Source organism: Chrysemys picta, chromosome 7, assembly GCF_011386835.1.
Source record: "Chrysemys picta bellii isolate R12L10 chromosome 7, ASM1138683v2, whole genome shotgun sequence".
In the NCBI taxonomy this organism is placed as follows: domain Eukaryota; kingdom Metazoa; phylum Chordata; order Testudines; family Emydidae; genus Chrysemys; species Chrysemys picta.
In genome coordinates this window covers 11723670-11741200 of record NC_088797.1, presented here as the reverse complement: position 1 = coordinate 11741200, position 17531 = coordinate 11723670, and the positions used below count along the sequence as shown (strand labels likewise).

Sequence of the window (17531 nt, the reverse complement as noted above, 5' to 3'; positions counted from 1 at the left end):
GAAAATTACATCCCTTGTAATAAGGGACTATTGGCAAACCTACCTTGATGGCATTTTAACATCACTGTTTGCTATTATTAGAGTAATGTGTTGCAAATGAGCGTAGAAGATGTATAGCTTCCAGTGTTATGTCAAAGTCATCTCACTGTCCACTTAGGTACGTTATTGGTTAGAGCTGTACTTCAGTAAGGTATATATTTAAAGTATCCATGTCCCTCCAGAGCAGATGTTTGCACAGCAGACATTATTGCAAGTGGAAAGTGGCACTCTGAAAAAATGTATTTGGTCTGTTAACTATGTCACTGATATTAAACATTGTAAATAGTGTTGATTTTATGACTAAGGATGCAAAAAGGCAGCATTCATCACTGCATAATAGCCCACTGGTAGTAGACCTTTAATTGCGTGCAAAGTTTTTCCTGGTTTTTATAAACACAAAGAAACTGAAATCCTGCTATTTCTGTCTTCTTTTTTAACTTAATTTTCAGTCCCCTATTTGAACATTGTTTTATTGAAAACTTATTCTACATAGACACTACAATCAGAGCTAAGCAGGAGGAGTAAGGCATGTGTATGTGGGTAGGGAGCTGCTCTCTCTCTTACTCCCATATGTGGCCAAGTGAAGACTCTGACTATCTAGCTTGTAGCAAGCAAAGTGAGTAGCCCTTCTAGTGACCTCCGAATGTTTGGGTTTGAAGGGTTGTTTTAGTTATCCAAGCATTACATCTGAAGTTCATAGTTTAAAATCTGTTGTGTTCTACTATATGCCAGTACATATTTCTTAGATTGTAAACAATATGTAATGAAAATTGCCTTTGCCCCAGACAGACTTGCATACCATTCTCAGAAACACCCACCATGGTCCCATGAGCTACATTCAGTAGAACAGCAATGCTATATCAGATATTTCAGCAGCAGCAATCTTCACTTTAATATTTTTGATCAATGGATGAGTTTCATTCTCCCTATTTTATTTTATTGTATCCTAGTCTTCAGAGTCATGAATCACATTCTCTGTGGGCATAATGCCAAAGTAGTCAGTAAAGTAGTTTATGCCAGTGTAGAAACCACCAGGAAGGGGGTCTTCTGCAGGGACTTAACCTAGGACCTCTGATTCTAAAACACAGCCCACACCCCTCCCTAGGCTCCCTAGTTTATCGACCCAGCCTGGGAGGCTCGCTGCCATGGGCTGTATAGACACACATGAGGAGCGCTAGTCATGGACCTGGATCTCATTGTGCAAGGCACTGTACAAAAACCCAAAGAGCTTACAGTTTAGGTACCCAAGTCCCATTAAAGGTTAGTGGGTTGGTGCCTAACTCCCTTAGGGTCCTTAACAATCCCAGCCTTAAAGTTTTCAAAATCATACTTAAAATCTATTTCATACCAGATGAATTGCTTCCAAGCAAAATGCATGCCAATTTAATGACATAGAATTGTGTCAATGATGGGGCACTTATTGAAGATAAGATCACACTCAAGTTTCCCCTCTAGTACAGCTGGTTCAGAAGACGAATTAAGTCTTTGTTCCTGCTGCCTGGACTAGAAATTCAATAAAATGTAGATAAAAAGTAGGCACATTGCCAAGGTCACCAGTCGGATATAAATATTTATATCGGTTATTCAAGTGTATTGATTTGGAGGACAATATTATGAAGGGAAAATAGCATGCCTCAGAGAAGAACTTCTAAGATTGTACAGTGTGTCACTGCACTTATTTTAAAATCTTTTTTTTCATCTTTGTAAAAATGGGAGCACTTGTTATACCTAATTTTCAATATTAGTGGAGGCTGTGATTTAAAATAAATGGAATTCAATAGGAGTTGGATTCTTAACTTTGAAAATCCCAGTCTTAGCTAGTTTCAGTGAGGAGCTATTGTGTATATTGTATGTGGGGTTTTTTTTTTAATGAATTCCGCTAGTGGTGGGAGAAGTTAGTGTATCTTCAGTCATCAGTACAATACAATAATCAGCCAGAAATGAACTGCCTAAAAAGTCCTACTGCTGGTATGCAATGGAATTTACATATGGATATATATTTATGGAGAACTATTGGCACATGTGTTTTTCTGCCCGGATAGCGCGGGGATATTGCTTGGTATTCTCAGCCAGTCAGAAAGCTAAACTGAACCAAATTTCTGAAGCTGCTTCATAATTAAAGAGCAAAAGTCTCAGGATTTCTCATGTACAGCATTATCCGGCTTCACTGAACAAAGACAGGATAGTAGGTATGTTGTATCATCCATTTGCTCTCTCTCGTAAGCAGAAATTTGTGAAAACCAGAATATTTCAGAAGGTAGCTTAAGGGAACTAGCAGACATTTTTTTCGCAGATTAAAAGCTTTCCCCCTTCCCCTCCTGAACAGATGTCTGTAGCCTTTTATTTTATTTAAAGTGAATTATGTAATGTGGTTTTACACCACCATGGGTTCAGCTCTGGCGGCTACGGTTTCAAGCTTAACAGAGTGATAGTCACCTCTGCTACTTGCTTCAGAGTTAGAGTCTCTAGGAACACATAAAGACCAAGGGTAGTTACGTGACATACATTCACCAGTACAAAGTCTAGTCTGTTTTATTAAAGTTATGATTGCCCAAGCATATAGAAATTCTATACAGACCTATGCACAAGTTACAAATATAGTTATATTCACAGTCTTAACAGGGTAGGGTCTGATGGGTCTCTCATGGTTTGATCATCAGTAGAGGGATGGTTCCTGCTGGAGTCTCCCAGAAGGAGCTCAGTTTTCCCATACTGTGATTCTATCTACACCTACATTCTGCACGTGTCCATAAAAGCGTCCACCCTCTTTTTTCTTATTGGTCTGTGTCCCCTGGAAACTTAAGGGACCCCAATTTTCTATAGCCTGTGTAAGTTCCCTTTGTTCTCATTAGCATTGATACAACCTGTATCCCATGAGTAAGACACATGTCTGAGACAGGTGCACCTTTACAGTATTTTTATGATCTAATATTAATCTTCTGGGTAATTTTGTGCAATTTTACCAGTTGGTACCTCTTTTCCCATAATCTTAGGGCATCAGGTTATTTCTTGGTCACTTATGTCATCGTTTCTTGTCTCCAACGCCTAAAATAGTTAAGCTAAAGTCTTGCAGGCCTCAACCTACAGATCTTGCATTTCAGCTTGTCTTACTCATGTCAAATACTTGGTTCCTCTAAATACTGATTAGTTTTATACTTTTATAATCCTACAAATTAACTCTAATTACCATACAATGGATATATGTAACATAACAAATTGATTGCTCATAACATCACACAATAAATGGATACTAAACTAAAATCTTTGACTACATTCCCCGCCTTGACAGGGTGAGTGTTATCTCATTATCATTGATGATTATATAATAAGAGGCCTGTCACATACATATTACACGACAGTATCCAGCAATGATTAATGCAGTAGTACACATAGTGATAATATTGTGGACAAGCATTCATTTTTTCCATCCAATTTTCATCCCTCTTGGTAGAGTGAATACCTTATATGAGCTGCTACCGTCCAAAATTTCAGACAGTGCTTGGTTTGCCTTATTTATGTCATTCCTAATTTTAATTAATTGTGATTCTTTTCTCTTTAACAATTGTTTTAGCAGGAAAGTTAATGGCATATATGCATGAAGCACTGGAGTACTTTGTTTAATGAGATCCTGGTAATCTGGGTTGCTAAGAATAACAGTTTCATTTTCAAAAACATTGGAGATATTGTCGTATGCCCAGTAACTGTGGGTACTTGTTGCTTCACACACAAATTTGGATTTGTGACCATACATCCAAGATGACCATAATAGAATTACTTGTGATTAGTTACTACACAATATTATTCCTTTACATCATAGGCCACACATTCTGTAAGAGATTTCCATTTGATTAGTAGCACTGGGCAGGATACTAGTGTTGCATTGCTTTTGGTACCTTTCCAGCTGGTCACATGTCAAGGAGAAGAAGAAGAAGGAAAAATAGGCAATATATCTGCTTTTTTCTTGTATAGGATGTTTCACATGTTGTAGTATATTATTGATTTCCTTCACCCTCCCTCTTCACAAATCAGTGTCATTTAACAATCATGGGTAACCATATCACATGAACTTTTTAATGCTCTACTTTCCAAAGCAGATAAGCAGTTATTCCCCGAGTAAAGGCAATGAAAATGATTGTTATGCTCTTCTTAGGTCAACTTGATATTTGGCAACAGTTTCTGAGCAATGTACTTAGGACTTAAACTCCTACTTTACTAAATAGAGGGAAGCCAGTGGAATATGTGATCTTATATGCTTACTATTTATGCTTTATTTTACAAGAACACATTTGATTGATGCATTCCTTTTCATGCAGAGTAAGAAACTCTTCCAAAAAGCTGAATTCCATGTTCTCACACCATTTTATTAAAATGGCATGTGTATTCTAAGTGATATAAGTTTAAGTATTGGGTGCTAAAGCAAATGAAAAGTGTATATATTACCATTGAGAAAGAAGGGAAAGTGCTGTTTTGGAAGCCAGAAAAGTGTATATCTCTTTCCTTACCTTGATTGTTATTAATTTTAAACTTACTTCAATTTTACAGGCAATAAAAAGGCAATAAAACTGTTCTTTTTATTTGCAAATTATCCAGTTCAAGCACTCTGTTTTTCAACCAAGCATTTTACTTACCTCCTACTCAAAATTGGCTGAACCACTTTCTCTGAAATAAAATAAAAAAACCCAAAACATGATTTAGACCGAGACCAAGCCTGGAAAATTTCACTCTGTGAAAGAAAAGTCATCAAGTAACTGAAAAATTAGAATTTCTCTGCTTTTTGCAACATTAAGGTGGTCTCTGCTGCTCTGCGATAATACATAAACAAGGTCAAAGACGATTATATTCCTCCAAGCACAGGTTTAATTTAGAACTGTGTATTTCATTGTATTCCATCAGGAGATGACCATTTCAAAAGTGGTGTATACAAATATACACTTGTTTCTGTTTAGTAACAGGTGTACCATCCAAGATGAAACACCGTTTTGGACCTGATCTCATTGTTTAAGAAAAAATCAGGGCTTAGACTTCTGCGAATGAAACATTTTTTTTTCCTTCCTTTTAGCAAGCCCTTTCCCTGCTCTTATCTGTTTGTCAGAGGGCATTGGCAACTGCAGGAGGTGGGCAAGCAGCATGTTACCTGGCTCAGATACAGTGCACTCCAGTCCAATACCTGTAGCTGATAGTGAATGGCACACATGTAAGGTTTTTTTCCCTTATACCACATTAGTCATTTGGGCCCAAGGTCAGTTAATTTAGTTATTCCTGAGAAATGTATCCCTAAATGATGGGTAACAGCTGGAGTCAAACCATGTCAACCATTATAGGCAGAAATTGTAGTTAAGAGGACCCGACACTTCGCCATTATAAGATCCTGTTTTGAGATGCTTATAACTTGGCCAAATTTTAACTGGGCTGAAATTTCCCGTGCTGGGTGTCTACTTCTGGCTGAATTTGTTGGGAAAATTTTCAGCAAAAAATAATTCTGCAGTTACAGAAAATGAAACTTTTTTCTGCCATGCTGAAAATTTTTTCTGTCTTTTTGTTGAGAAATTTTAGTACCTCCATGCTTTGGAACATGGCCTTAACATTTGGCATGGAGGGGTGGGCTTTGTATCAGGATTGTGCCATTTGTTGGTCTTGTGAAAAAATGCCCAAATTTGGCCAAGTTGTAAGCTGTTGAAAAAAATCTCAGTTTGCAGTTTGAGAGAGTTTGGCAGCTAAATTTGCCAGAGATTCTGTTTGCAAAGAGCATGCTCCAACCCGGGAGTGCAAGCACTTAACAGGACTTCCTCTGAAATTGCCTCTACTGGCAGCCAGGAGCTGCTCTGGCATGGGGCAGAGGAACTGAGACTAGGAAAACTGGCTCTGTGTGTGTTCTCAGCTTCTTCCATTGCTGGTGTCCAGGCAACATGGAGGAGAAAAGAAGAAAAAGCCTGACTGGAATGCAGAGGTAACAAGAACCAGACTGGGAGGATGGAGGGAGTAGATTGAGGTACGAGAGACTGCTACTGACGAGGTGAGAAGCCCAAGAGGAGACTGGTACTGCGACTGGGAGCTGGGATGAGGGGACATCTGGGACTCAGACAGCCCAGAGCAGGAGACTGGGAGTGGGGATGAGATGCCACAGGTGGGAATGGAGAGAAACAGGGACAGGCAGCAGGGGCCAAAGGTAGAAGGAGGCCAAATTAAGGTTGCACAAGTAGCCTTAATTATGATATTTCCTACTTCTGAATGATCGACTTTGTAGCTTTAACATTACTTTAACGTAGTTTTTGTGTGTAAGAATGGTTAGCAAATCTCTCTTCCTCAGAGCTTGTCAAGAAAGGCTGCCATCAAAGGGTCCTGGACTAGGGGGCCTGGGTAGCTGTATCCACTGCTTCCATGGCACACTGAGAAGGATTAGTAGGCTCTGTGACAGATGCATTTCTGCCCGCTGCTCATCAGTGACATTTCTTCCTTTGACAACTCTTGTTCTCCCCTGTAACCACAGGCTTCTCAGCTTTTCCTGACCAGCACTGATAGAGCAGCAGTGTCCAAACAGAGATTCCTGGTCTGAAGGTGACATAATAGTTGGACTCCCAAATAGCTGTGGAACAGCTGGTTTGGGATTGTAGCATGTGGATTATTTTACTTTTGCCAATACCTCCCTGGATGTATTCACTCTCCACCCACATAGCCCTCCTTTCCCTCAAACGTTGATGCAGCAGGTGAGCAAGTGTGCAGCAACGTGAAGAGGACACGGCTCCACTGGGTAACTGACTTGCTCAGAGGAAATGTCAAGTGACCGGTTAGCCTCTGACAACAGTCCTGTGCATTTTAATAGAGGTTCTGGCCCTGTGTATAATGCAATTAATTCTAAACACATATCTTTAGGGCTTTTCCTCAAGTTCTATATCATCTTTAAGATTATTTTTTTTTAATTCAAGAATTCTTCTTTTCTGCGAATTTATATTCTCAGCACTGACAAAGCCTCTGTTAAGAGAGACTCCCTTACAAAGTAACCTACTTCTGAACATGCAATTCACAATTTAATATAAGAATAATGTAATCTCCAACATTCTCCTTACCTGACCCCAGATTTACAAACAATATCTGCATCATAAGGGTATTACTACCAACCCTTGATATGCAATGGTTCATCTGTCCAAAAATATATCCCCTTTTCCAGAAACAAATTACGATTTCAGGAAGGTACATGAAGCTTAAAAATGTCCAGAATGTTGCAATTACAAGACAGCAAAAATAAAGGAGATTATTTTTCCCTCTTATCTTTTCTGAGTGCTAAAAAGGGTGATTTTTTTGATATGTTATAATATGTTTAATGTTGGAGAGAGACCAAAACTAATGAACTGCATCTTATTTATATATATATTTTTAAATCACATAATAGCCCACTGGGGTTAGGAGTTGTTATAACACTCGCTATTAGAATGATCAGGGATGTTGTCTTTATAGAAACGTATCCTCTTATTCCACAGAACGGGGCCAGATTTTGATCTTGGTTGCACTCTGAACTGATTCTAGTGTAACTGAGATCAGTCTCTCTCATAATCACGGGGAATGTTTCCCAAATTCAGAGATTTGGGCTTTAAGTGCATTACAATAATGGCGAGACAAGGTGAGTGAGGTAATATCTCTTATTGGACCAACTTCTGTTGGTGAGTGAGACAAGCTTGAGAGAGCTCTCTGTCAGGTCTGTGTAGCTCGAAAGTTTGTCTCTCACCAACAGAATAAAAGACATTACCTCATCCACCTTGTCTCTCTAATATCCGAGGACTGCCATGGCTACAGCTACACTGCATACATTACAATAATGCTCATTTTAACATTTATTTCATGTGGTAGTTTTTAATTATTACTTGACTTGCACTTTTTGTCTGATGTCAATTTGCAAAGGAGAATCTAAAGATTTATAAAGAAATTCACTGATGCCATTTCTAAGACTAGGTGATTAACTAGTGTTTGTTGTCTAAATCTGAGGTTGAGAATTTCCTGGTATTGAGTGAAAATAGCTTTTCCATTAGAATGTGTGACTCTTCTGTGTAATTCTTTACTTTATTTAAGAACCTCTCCTGACCAGAAAACCTCTCTTCAGGTATCTTGGCAGGTCAGACACCATGTTTTCAGCTGCTCCTTCTGTTGTCTGTCTCTTTGCCTGTCAGTCTGTCTGTGTCTTCTGTGAATTCTCAATTCTTCTTTGAGTGCTTGCTCACACCCATTCTATTGTAGGTGCTGGAAGTTTTTTTCTCAGCAGTATCCATAGGGGACCGGCTCTGGCACCCTCTGGAGTGGTGCCCGTATGACGCAATGTAAGGGATGCTTCCGGCTGCCCCCACCCTCAGTTCCTTCTTACCGCCAGTGACAGTGCTGGAACATTTCTTGTGTTGGCAAGCCTTCTCATTCTTAATCCATTAAGATGAACTTTTCTCTGTAAATAGTTAAAAGTTGTTAGTAGTTTCCCTCAGTGTAGTTAGTTAGTTAGTCCCAGATGGGACTCAGCCTAGGGACGGGGCATGCCCCAATCCCCAGGCTTCAAACCCTGTGATCGCTGCAAAAAAAAACTATGCCCATCAACAATACTCATAGTAACTGTCTGAGGTGCCTGGATGAGACCCATATCAGTGACAAGTGTCGGGTGTGCAAGGGGTTCAAACCTCGGACAATGAAGAAGCGAGACCTACATCTCCGGGGGCTTCTTATGGAGTCGGTGCTAGCACCAGCACTGGAGCCATCCAGGTCAGACTCTGTTCCTAGTACTGGGGATCTGCTCCTAGTATCTGGAATCTCAGCGTGGGGTCTCTTATTAACTTTCACTCCATCTTGTCCCTTCTTTGTGTAAGGAGTAAAGGTGCAAGAATGTTAGGGTGGCTAATGAGTTGTGCTGCCACACTGGGGGAGGTGGGGAAGGGACCACCAGACAGAAACATTGGAGGATCTGAGATCGAAGGGCTTGGGAGCTTCCTTTGAGTTCCCATTGGAATAAATCAGAGTTATAGGTGCTCAGTACCGCTGAACATCAGGCCCTGTGTGAATACAACTGGAGTAACAAAAATTACTTGATTCTTCTGAGAATTTGGGCCTCAGTGATTCATCCACATTCACACACACATTCTGTGGCAAAGCTGGGAGTACAACCCAGTTCCTGAGCCCCTCTCATGTATCTTAACCACAGGATCTTCCTCCTGAGGACAGTTGTAAAAACACATGGTGATGGGTTCCCCCCATGGTGCCACCTGCAACTGGGGTACCACTGAGTCCCCCCCGACCCACCAGCCTAGGCTCCATTTACACTGTATTGCTGTGACCAGGCTGCCAAGCCCGATTCCAGGCTCCAGCCTGCACTTCACCAGCACACATACAGGTAGGGACACACCCAGCTGCAGTTACATACAGATGCTGTGATCAGCTCTGCATGGGGAGGCACAGTTAGGGCACCTCCCGGTTCCTAAGGCACGCACTCCTCTCTGGAGTGTAAACCCAAAATTATAACGTCTTGCGCTGCACAGAGAAGTGTACAGCGTAAACTCGTGAAATTCCCCCCCCCCCAATGTAGAGAGGAAATATACAACAGCTTTCTGCCCCAAGTTATGATTTACACACAAACTGGTTTTAGACAAAGCAAAAACAAATTTATTAACTACAAATGGTAGATTTTAAGTGATTATAAGAGATAGCAAACAGATCAAAGCAGATTACCTAGCAAATAAACAAAACATGCAAACTAAGCTTAATATACTACATAGAACAGATATGAATAGCAAATTCTCTCCCTAAATGATGAGGCAAGCAGGCTGCAGGCTCCTAAGGGGCAAGCTGCACTAATTTACAGCTTGGAATCCCCAGGTGTTTCATTCACAGGCTAAAAATTCCTTTAGCCCGGGTCTAGCACTTCCGTCCAATTCAGTTTTTGTTCCTTTGGTGTTTCCAAGAGTCAGTGTCAGAGTCAGTGGAGAACCCTGATGATGTCACTCCCCTGCCTTATATAGCTTTTGTGTATGGCGGGAACCCTTTGTTTCAAAGCTTGGTTCCCACACCAGTCAGTGGAAAAATACTGGTATCCCAAGATGGAGTCCAGCACCAGGTGACCTGATCACATGTGCTTGTAGTGTCATAGCAGCAATGAGTCAGAGGCTGTTTGTAGCATCCTCAGGAAGCCCCCCCCCCATTAGGCCCCCACTCCTGGTGGGAGATAAACTACTTCTAAGGCCTATTGTTTTCTCTAATGGCCCTTTAATCTGAATGGGCCCTTCCCAGCCAGCCATCTGGAAGGAGTGCATTGTGCCTAGTGGGCATTCCCCAGGTGTAAACACATTTGAAATACAGATATATAGTCAATATTCCTAACTTCAGATACAGAAAAGATACATGCATACAAATAGGATAACCATATTCAGTAAATCATAACCTTTCCAATGATATCTCACATGACCTATCTTGTGTGAAGTACATCAGAATTATGCCATAATCATATCATATAATAACATCTCTATGAAGAATATTGGGTGCAGTGTCACATATGTGTCCATATGTGTTGTGCTCCCAAAGTATCTGAGAGTCACTGGATGAGACCCATATCAGTGACAAGTGTCAGGTCTGGCAAGTATGAGTGAAACCAATCTGCCTGTAAAGTGACTGACTCTGCCCCAGTGAGAATACAATGTCACGCTGATATGAAAAGAGAGAGATGGTCAGGTTCGTACATTAATAGGCCCTTAAGCACTCACAGATGTTTTCTCTTTCAGTTTGATTTTTAGAGTTTTTAAATTGTTTAAAGAATAATAATATGAATAAGGAAAAGTACATTATTACTGTTGCATTAAGCAACAGTTTTTTTAAAAAATGAGGCATTGAAATGCATAATTACTGTAGTTGTGGTCTTATTGGGTGAACATCTGTTGTTGCTTTTTAATGTTACATATAAATTACACTGGAAAATAGCTATTGTTGGTCAACTCACTATTTTTATTATGCTTGGCTGCAAAGATTTTAAACAGTCCTTTGTGCACATCATCGAACATCTGTACATGATAACTTTTGTGCCTGTCCCTTTTCCAAAGTTGTAAACAAATCTTTTTCCCCTCCTAGCTGATTCCACCGATAGCTCTCTGGATTGACTTCTGTTTGGCCTATTCATTTGTAAATGTGTACTTCAGTTCTTCATTATTGTAAATAACACTCAAATGAGTATCTTGAGAGCAGATCTCAGATTGTACTGGAGGAAAACTGCCATCCACTGTGAGCTCTGTTTTCAAAATCCAGTGGTGATGTCTCTGCAAGTTTGCGTTTGAAAGATTTGCTTTAAGATTATTTAGAGTTTACGGGGGGAGGACTTCTTTCTTTCTTTTTTATTTTTTTTAGGATGGAGTACCAAATTGTCAGCTTATATTTACGGCTGTTTCTGGCATCACAGATAGATTTAACAGGGCCTGACTGTCCATTGGACCTTGTGTCATCATTTACACCATTGCAAAGTGGGTATAAAATGTTCTTGATCTGGAATTCTGCATTTATGCACCGAGTTAGCAGCATTTTACACCCACTTTGTACAGATATTTAAATGACTGTACAAGGTACAAGGCAGTGGAGAATCCAGCCCAATATACTGAGACCCAGTTCTGGTGTCCTTACTTAAACAAACTACCATGAACTTCAAAGCTAATTTTGCCTGAGTAAGGTCAGTAGTATCAAAAAGACATCCTCCAGTTCTTCTTCGAGTGATTGCTCATGTGTATTCCACAATAGGTGTGCATGCTCACCACGTGCACCGGTGCTGGAAGTTTTTCCCCTAGCAGTACCTGTAGGGGGGGAGTGCCCCTGCGACACCTGGAGTGGCACCTGCCTGGCAAAGTATAAGGAAGATGCATGCTCCCCCCACCCTCAGTTCCTTCTTGCCGCCAGTGAAGATGCGTCGGAACTGCTCTGTTCCAGCTTTGCTGCAGCTTGTCCCCAGAACTGTTCATTCGTTCGGTGTTAGTACCTGTAGTTAGTTAGCTGTTTAGTTAGTTTAGTTAGCCAGTGAACCCAGGCCGGGGCATGCCCCGCGCCCTGGGATTTAAGTCGTGCAGCTCTTGTAGGTGTTCTATGGCAAGAAGTGACCCGCGCGCAGATTGTTTGCACTGCTTGGGAGAAACCCATATCAACGAAAGGTGCAAGATTTGCAAGTCGTTTAAGTCTCGGACCAAAAGAGAAAGGGACATTAGGCTCCAAGCCATCCTGATGGAGTCGGCGCTGACCCCGACCTCGGCACACTGTTCTGAACCGGTACCCGGCTCCATGGCATCGGTACGCGGCGACTCTCCGCTACCATCGACCAGAGAAAGAAGTCGGTGGGACATACGTACTCGGCATCGTGCCCGGAGTCCAACCAACTGGTGGACCCTCCAGTGCCGGCCGACACCCAGAGCACCGCACTGGCCTCTTTGCCCCACCCAGAGGAGGCGATTTCGGCCCCGCCCCCCTGCGTCCCACAGGAGGACTTTAGGGCCCACCAAGAACTCTTAAAAAGGGTGTCAGCAAGCCTACACCTCCAGACAGAAGAGATGGAGGAGCCCTCAGATTCCCTTTTTAACGTGTTGTCCCCATCGGCACCAGGTAGGGTAGCCTTGCCGCTCCATGACGGGTGGCTAAGATTTCAAATGCCTTGTGGCAAGCAACGGCCTCGTTGGCCCCCATCTCTAAAAAGGCGGAACATAAGTACTTTGTACCCGCTAAGGGGCACTAGTACTTGTATACCCACCCAGCGCCCAACTCCTTGGTGGTTGAGTCGGTCTACCATAGGGAATGGCAGGGTCAGCCAGCCCTGACCCCAAAGAACAAAGACTCTCGGAGACTAGACTCTTTCGGAAGGAAAATTTATTCATCTTTGAGCTTCCAGTTAAGAGTGGTGAACCATCAGGTTCTCCTGGTCCGGTACGAATTCAGTCTGTGGGGCTCCCTGCCTAAGTTTGAGGACTCTGTCCAGGAGTGTGATAGGAAAGAGTTTAAGGCACAAGTGGAACAAGGGGCAGCAGCCACTAGGGGGTCCCTGCAGGCAGCCTCGGATGCTGCGGACATGGCCGCATGATCAATAGCTTCTGCGGTGTCCATGAGACGGGCGCCATGGCTCCTGCTTTCTGGGCTGTCCAGCGAGGCGCAGTCTTCCATGCAGGATCTCCCGTTTGATGGGAAAGCTCTGTTTGTGGAGGAAACAGATACAAGGCTGCATGAAATGAAAGACTCCCGCACGACCCTCCAGACTCTGGGCCTCTATGTCCCAGCTCTGGCAAAACCTAAATTCAAGCCGCAGCAGACTCCCGCCCAGTCCGCCCTCCCGAAGTACAAGGCCGCCCATAGGAAGCAGTGGGACTATAAGAAACGCCCTCAGAAGCATTCTCAGCCTGCCTCCCAGCCTGGGTCCTCCAAGGGTAAGCAGATGGGGAAAAGGCGTTTTTGATGGGACGCTCAGGGGCACCCCACTAGTCCTCATCAGGGATCCACCCCCAATAAAGCTTCCCTTCTCCAACCGGTTGTGTGATTTCCTCCTGGAATGGTCGCGCCTAACCTCGGACCAATGGGTCCTCAACACCATCTCCTGGGGTTACACCTTCCAGTTTACTTCCTCCCTGCCCAACCACCCCCCGCCCCCGTTCCTCCTGGGGGACCTCTCGCACGAAGCTCTGCTTGAGCAGGAGAGACTAGGAGCCATAGAGGCGGTGCCCGAGGAGTTCATGGGCAAGGAGGTATTACTCCCGTTATTTCCTTATCTCGAAGGCCAAAGCGGGGGACTCAGGCCTGTCCTGGACCTCTGAGGTCTGAACCAATACATGGTGAAGCTCAAGTTCTGCATGGTCTCCCTAGCCTCCATCATCCCCTCCCTGGATCCTGGGGACTGGTATGCTGCCCTCGATCTACATGACGCATACTTCCACATCCACGTATTTGAGGGGCACAGACGCTTCCTCCGTTTCATGGTGGGACAGAATCATTATCAATTCACAGTCCTCCCGTTTGGTCTGTCCATTGCCCCCAGGATGTTTACTAAATGCATGTCGGTGGTAGCGGCCTACCACAGACGGCGGAGCATCCAGATATTCCCCTGTCTGGACGATTGGCTTGTCAAGGGCATCTCCTGGTCGCAGGTAAGGGATCACATGGCACTCCTCCTGTCCACGTGCACCACCTTGGAATTACCTATTGTGGTATACACATGAACAATCACTCGAAGAAGAAAAGACAGGTACCTTTTCCGTAACTGGTGTTCTTCGAGATGTGTTGCTCTTGTCTATTCCACATCCCACCCTCCTTCCCCTCTGTCAGAGTGGTCTGGCAAGAAGGAACTGAGGGTGGGGAGAGCGCGCAGCTCCCCTTATGCTGCGCCAATCAGGCGTCACTCCAGGGGTCGCAGGGGCGGTCCCCCCCTACGGGTATTGCTAGGGGAAAAACTTCCGGCACCGGTGCACATGGCAAGGACGCACACCTATTGTGGAATAGACATGAGCAGCACATTTCGAAGAAAACCAGTTACGGAAAAGGTAACTATCTTTTTCTGAACAACTATTGGCTATTGCGTATGAATTTATTGGTGATCAGAGGACATTCAAATCAGATCCTTAATATTATTCCCAAATATCAAATGCTTCATTTCAGATGAAACTCTAGTTACCAAATAGCAGCAAATTAGAGACCTGATTCTAACCCAAGTTACAGTAGTAACACCATTGGAGTTGACTGAGTTATGCTGGTTTAAACCCAGCATCAGTGAAATCAGATTCAGGTTCGGTATCTATTTAGTCATATATCTGCATAAATAATTCCGATCCTCATTGTCATCCTTACTCAGTTGCTTATACTGAGTAGTCCACTGAAGTCAGTGCAACTAATTTGTCTAGTAAATTGCTGCTTGTCCTGCACAAGAATCACAGACCTGGGCCCTCTATGAATGTATTCTTCTGTCATTGTATGTGTACTGATACGCACTTCTCTTTTCTTTCAAAAACAGATCTTGAAACCTTTAAAACTAAAAGAATTGCAGTGTCTGTTCGAGAAGGTCAAGGAGTTGTGCTGCTTTGCAGACCACCGCCTCATTCTGGAGGTAAGAAATGTTTGCAGCTCTGTTGTTTGCTGCCATAGTTAAATGATGTCAGGTTGGAGCCCCTCCACGAAAGGTGTCGGCACTGTGGGATCTTAGAGTAACCAACCAGAATTCCCCTACAGTAGAAGTTTCATATATAAATATGCCACCTGAAATCCCTATTTCCCAAAAAATTGAGGACTAGTCCATGTAAGGATACTCCATGCTAGTAAATGATTCCCCACAACAATGTTTATCATATTAGTGCCAGGTGAACAAGCATTTGAAAACCTTAAAGGACCTGAATGCACATCTGAGAACATACACCATAGTTGACATTTTTAATATATCTCTCGGCAATAATTTCCATTCTTTATAACTGGTCTTTAGATGCCTGCGATTTTAAAAATCTTTCTCCTATGAGCTAGACGTACTTAGTCAATTATGATTATTATTTTGTGATTATTGTTTGATATGTATATATGTTGCAATGAAGGTTAACCAAGTTAGGGCTCCTACATGCTAGGTGCTCCACAGACATACAGGAAATGCCAGTGCATGTCCCAGAGAGCTTATAAGCCAAATCGTGAACATTGTTGGAACTATTAGGAAAGCAATAGATAATAAAAAATATCATAATGCCACTATCTGCATCCATAATACACCCATGCCTTGAATACTGTGTGCAGTTCTGGTTGCCCCATCTCTAAAAAGATCTATAAGAATTGGAGAAGGTGCAGAGAAGGGCAACAAAAATGATTAGTGGTATGGAACAGCTTCCACATGACGAGAGGTTAAAAAGACTGGGACGGCAGCTTAGAAAAGAGAAGACCCAGGGGGAATATGATAGAGGTCTGTAAAATCATGAATGGTGTGGAGAAAGCTTATAGGGAAGTGTTATTTCCCCTTCATGTAACACAAGAACAACGAGTCACCTGATGACATTAATAGGCAGGAGGTTTAAAACAAACAAAAGGAAGGACTTCTTCAAAAGCCCACAATCAACTTGTAGAACTTGTTGTCTTGGGATGTTGTGAAGGCCAAAAGTATAATTGGGTTCAAAAAAGAATTAGATAAGTTCATGGAGGACAGGTCTATCAATGACTATTAGCCAAGATCGTCAGGGATGCAACCCTATGCTCCAGATGTCCCTAAATCTGCAGCTGCCAGAAGCTGTGATTGGATGACAAGGGATGGATCACTTGAAATTGCCCTGGTCTGTTCATTCCCTTTGAAGCATCTGGTATTGTCCTCTTTCAGGATACTAGGCTAAATGGACCATTGATCTGACCCAGAATGGCTGTTCTTATAGGAGTCCATTCCAAGAAGATATTTATTGACTTAACCAGCTGTGCCACTAATGTCCTCTCTCCCTCTCTGAACATCTTGGTAGCCAAGTGTCAAGCCCCCTCACTCTTCACCCTCTTCACTTCTGGGAAGGAGATTCTGCTCCCCCTTTTCTCCCACACCTCCACCCCACCAAACACACGTATCTTTGCTCCCCTACAGCTACTGGACAGAAAGTTCACTTGGCTTTTGACTGCTGGAGAGGAAGGGGCTGTTTAACTTCTCTTCTCTCTCCCTTTCATTCTGCTGGCTTGAGGGTCTGTATGTGTCAACTCCTGTTCTATGTCCTGGCTTGGTGTGTGTGTGTTGGGGGATAAACCCCATCATGAGAGTGGGGGTACTTGTTAAGTGGTTTCCATGGCTTTGCCTTCCCCACTCACACACTTAACAAGCAGCTCCTTCTCTCTTCTCACCTTGGAGGCCTGCAGTTGCTCCCATGCTTTCAGTATAGAAATGGCACTGACATGCCCAGTTGATTCTCTGCCAAGGCACTGAGTATGTAACGTTTACTGCAGATGTAACACATACTTGATGCAAAAACAACACGTGAATCAGTCACGAGGATCAGATTTAACCAGATATGAAATTTTGAAATAAAATGGCCTAGTGTCTCCCACTTCTATTCAGTATTGTTTAAATTGCTGCCTGTCAGACAATCAACACCTGCCACATTGACTGGCAGATGACACCCATCTCATAAGACGTAAAATGTGCACTCTTGCTACAGTGAGAAGTCCACAGCCTCAAACATTGTTTATTGCCCTTATTTCTGCTCCTGAACTACCCTCTCGTAACACAATAGAAGACTTTGCTGCCTTTTGATTATGTTCTTTGGAAACTTAGAGTAAGTATTATGTTGGCAGCCTTTCCTGATGACACTACAAGTAGCACTAGGCCCATTAATTAGCTGAAAGCAATAGCGTAAAACTCTAACTTTTAGCTTGAATGCAAATTTATTTGTGGGCACACTATTTAGTGGAAGAGTCACTCACCTCTTATTAGAACAAGATCAGTTCCTTTCAGTGATCCCAAGGGCACTGCTAGCGAGAGTCAAATAGTAATTGTTTACCTGGTTGCCTTTCCAGCCTTGCTTGTAGAC

The 17531-nt window shown here is 42.8% G+C and overlaps 1 protein-coding gene across 2 annotated transcripts in view; it reads left to right on the top strand.

Annotated features, from left to right (window-relative positions):
* The window catches only part of CNTN3 (contactin 3), a 238028-nt gene that overhangs the window by 121890 nt on the left and 98607 nt on the right, over positions 1 to 17531 (top strand). For both annotated transcript variants that reach the window (XM_005304980.5, XM_005304982.5), the window contains exon 3: positions 15014 to 15106. In XM_005304980.5, coding sequence (XP_005305037.2) covers positions 15014 to 15106 — 93 coding nt within the window. The remainder of the gene's footprint in view (positions 1 to 15013; positions 15107 to 17531) is intronic.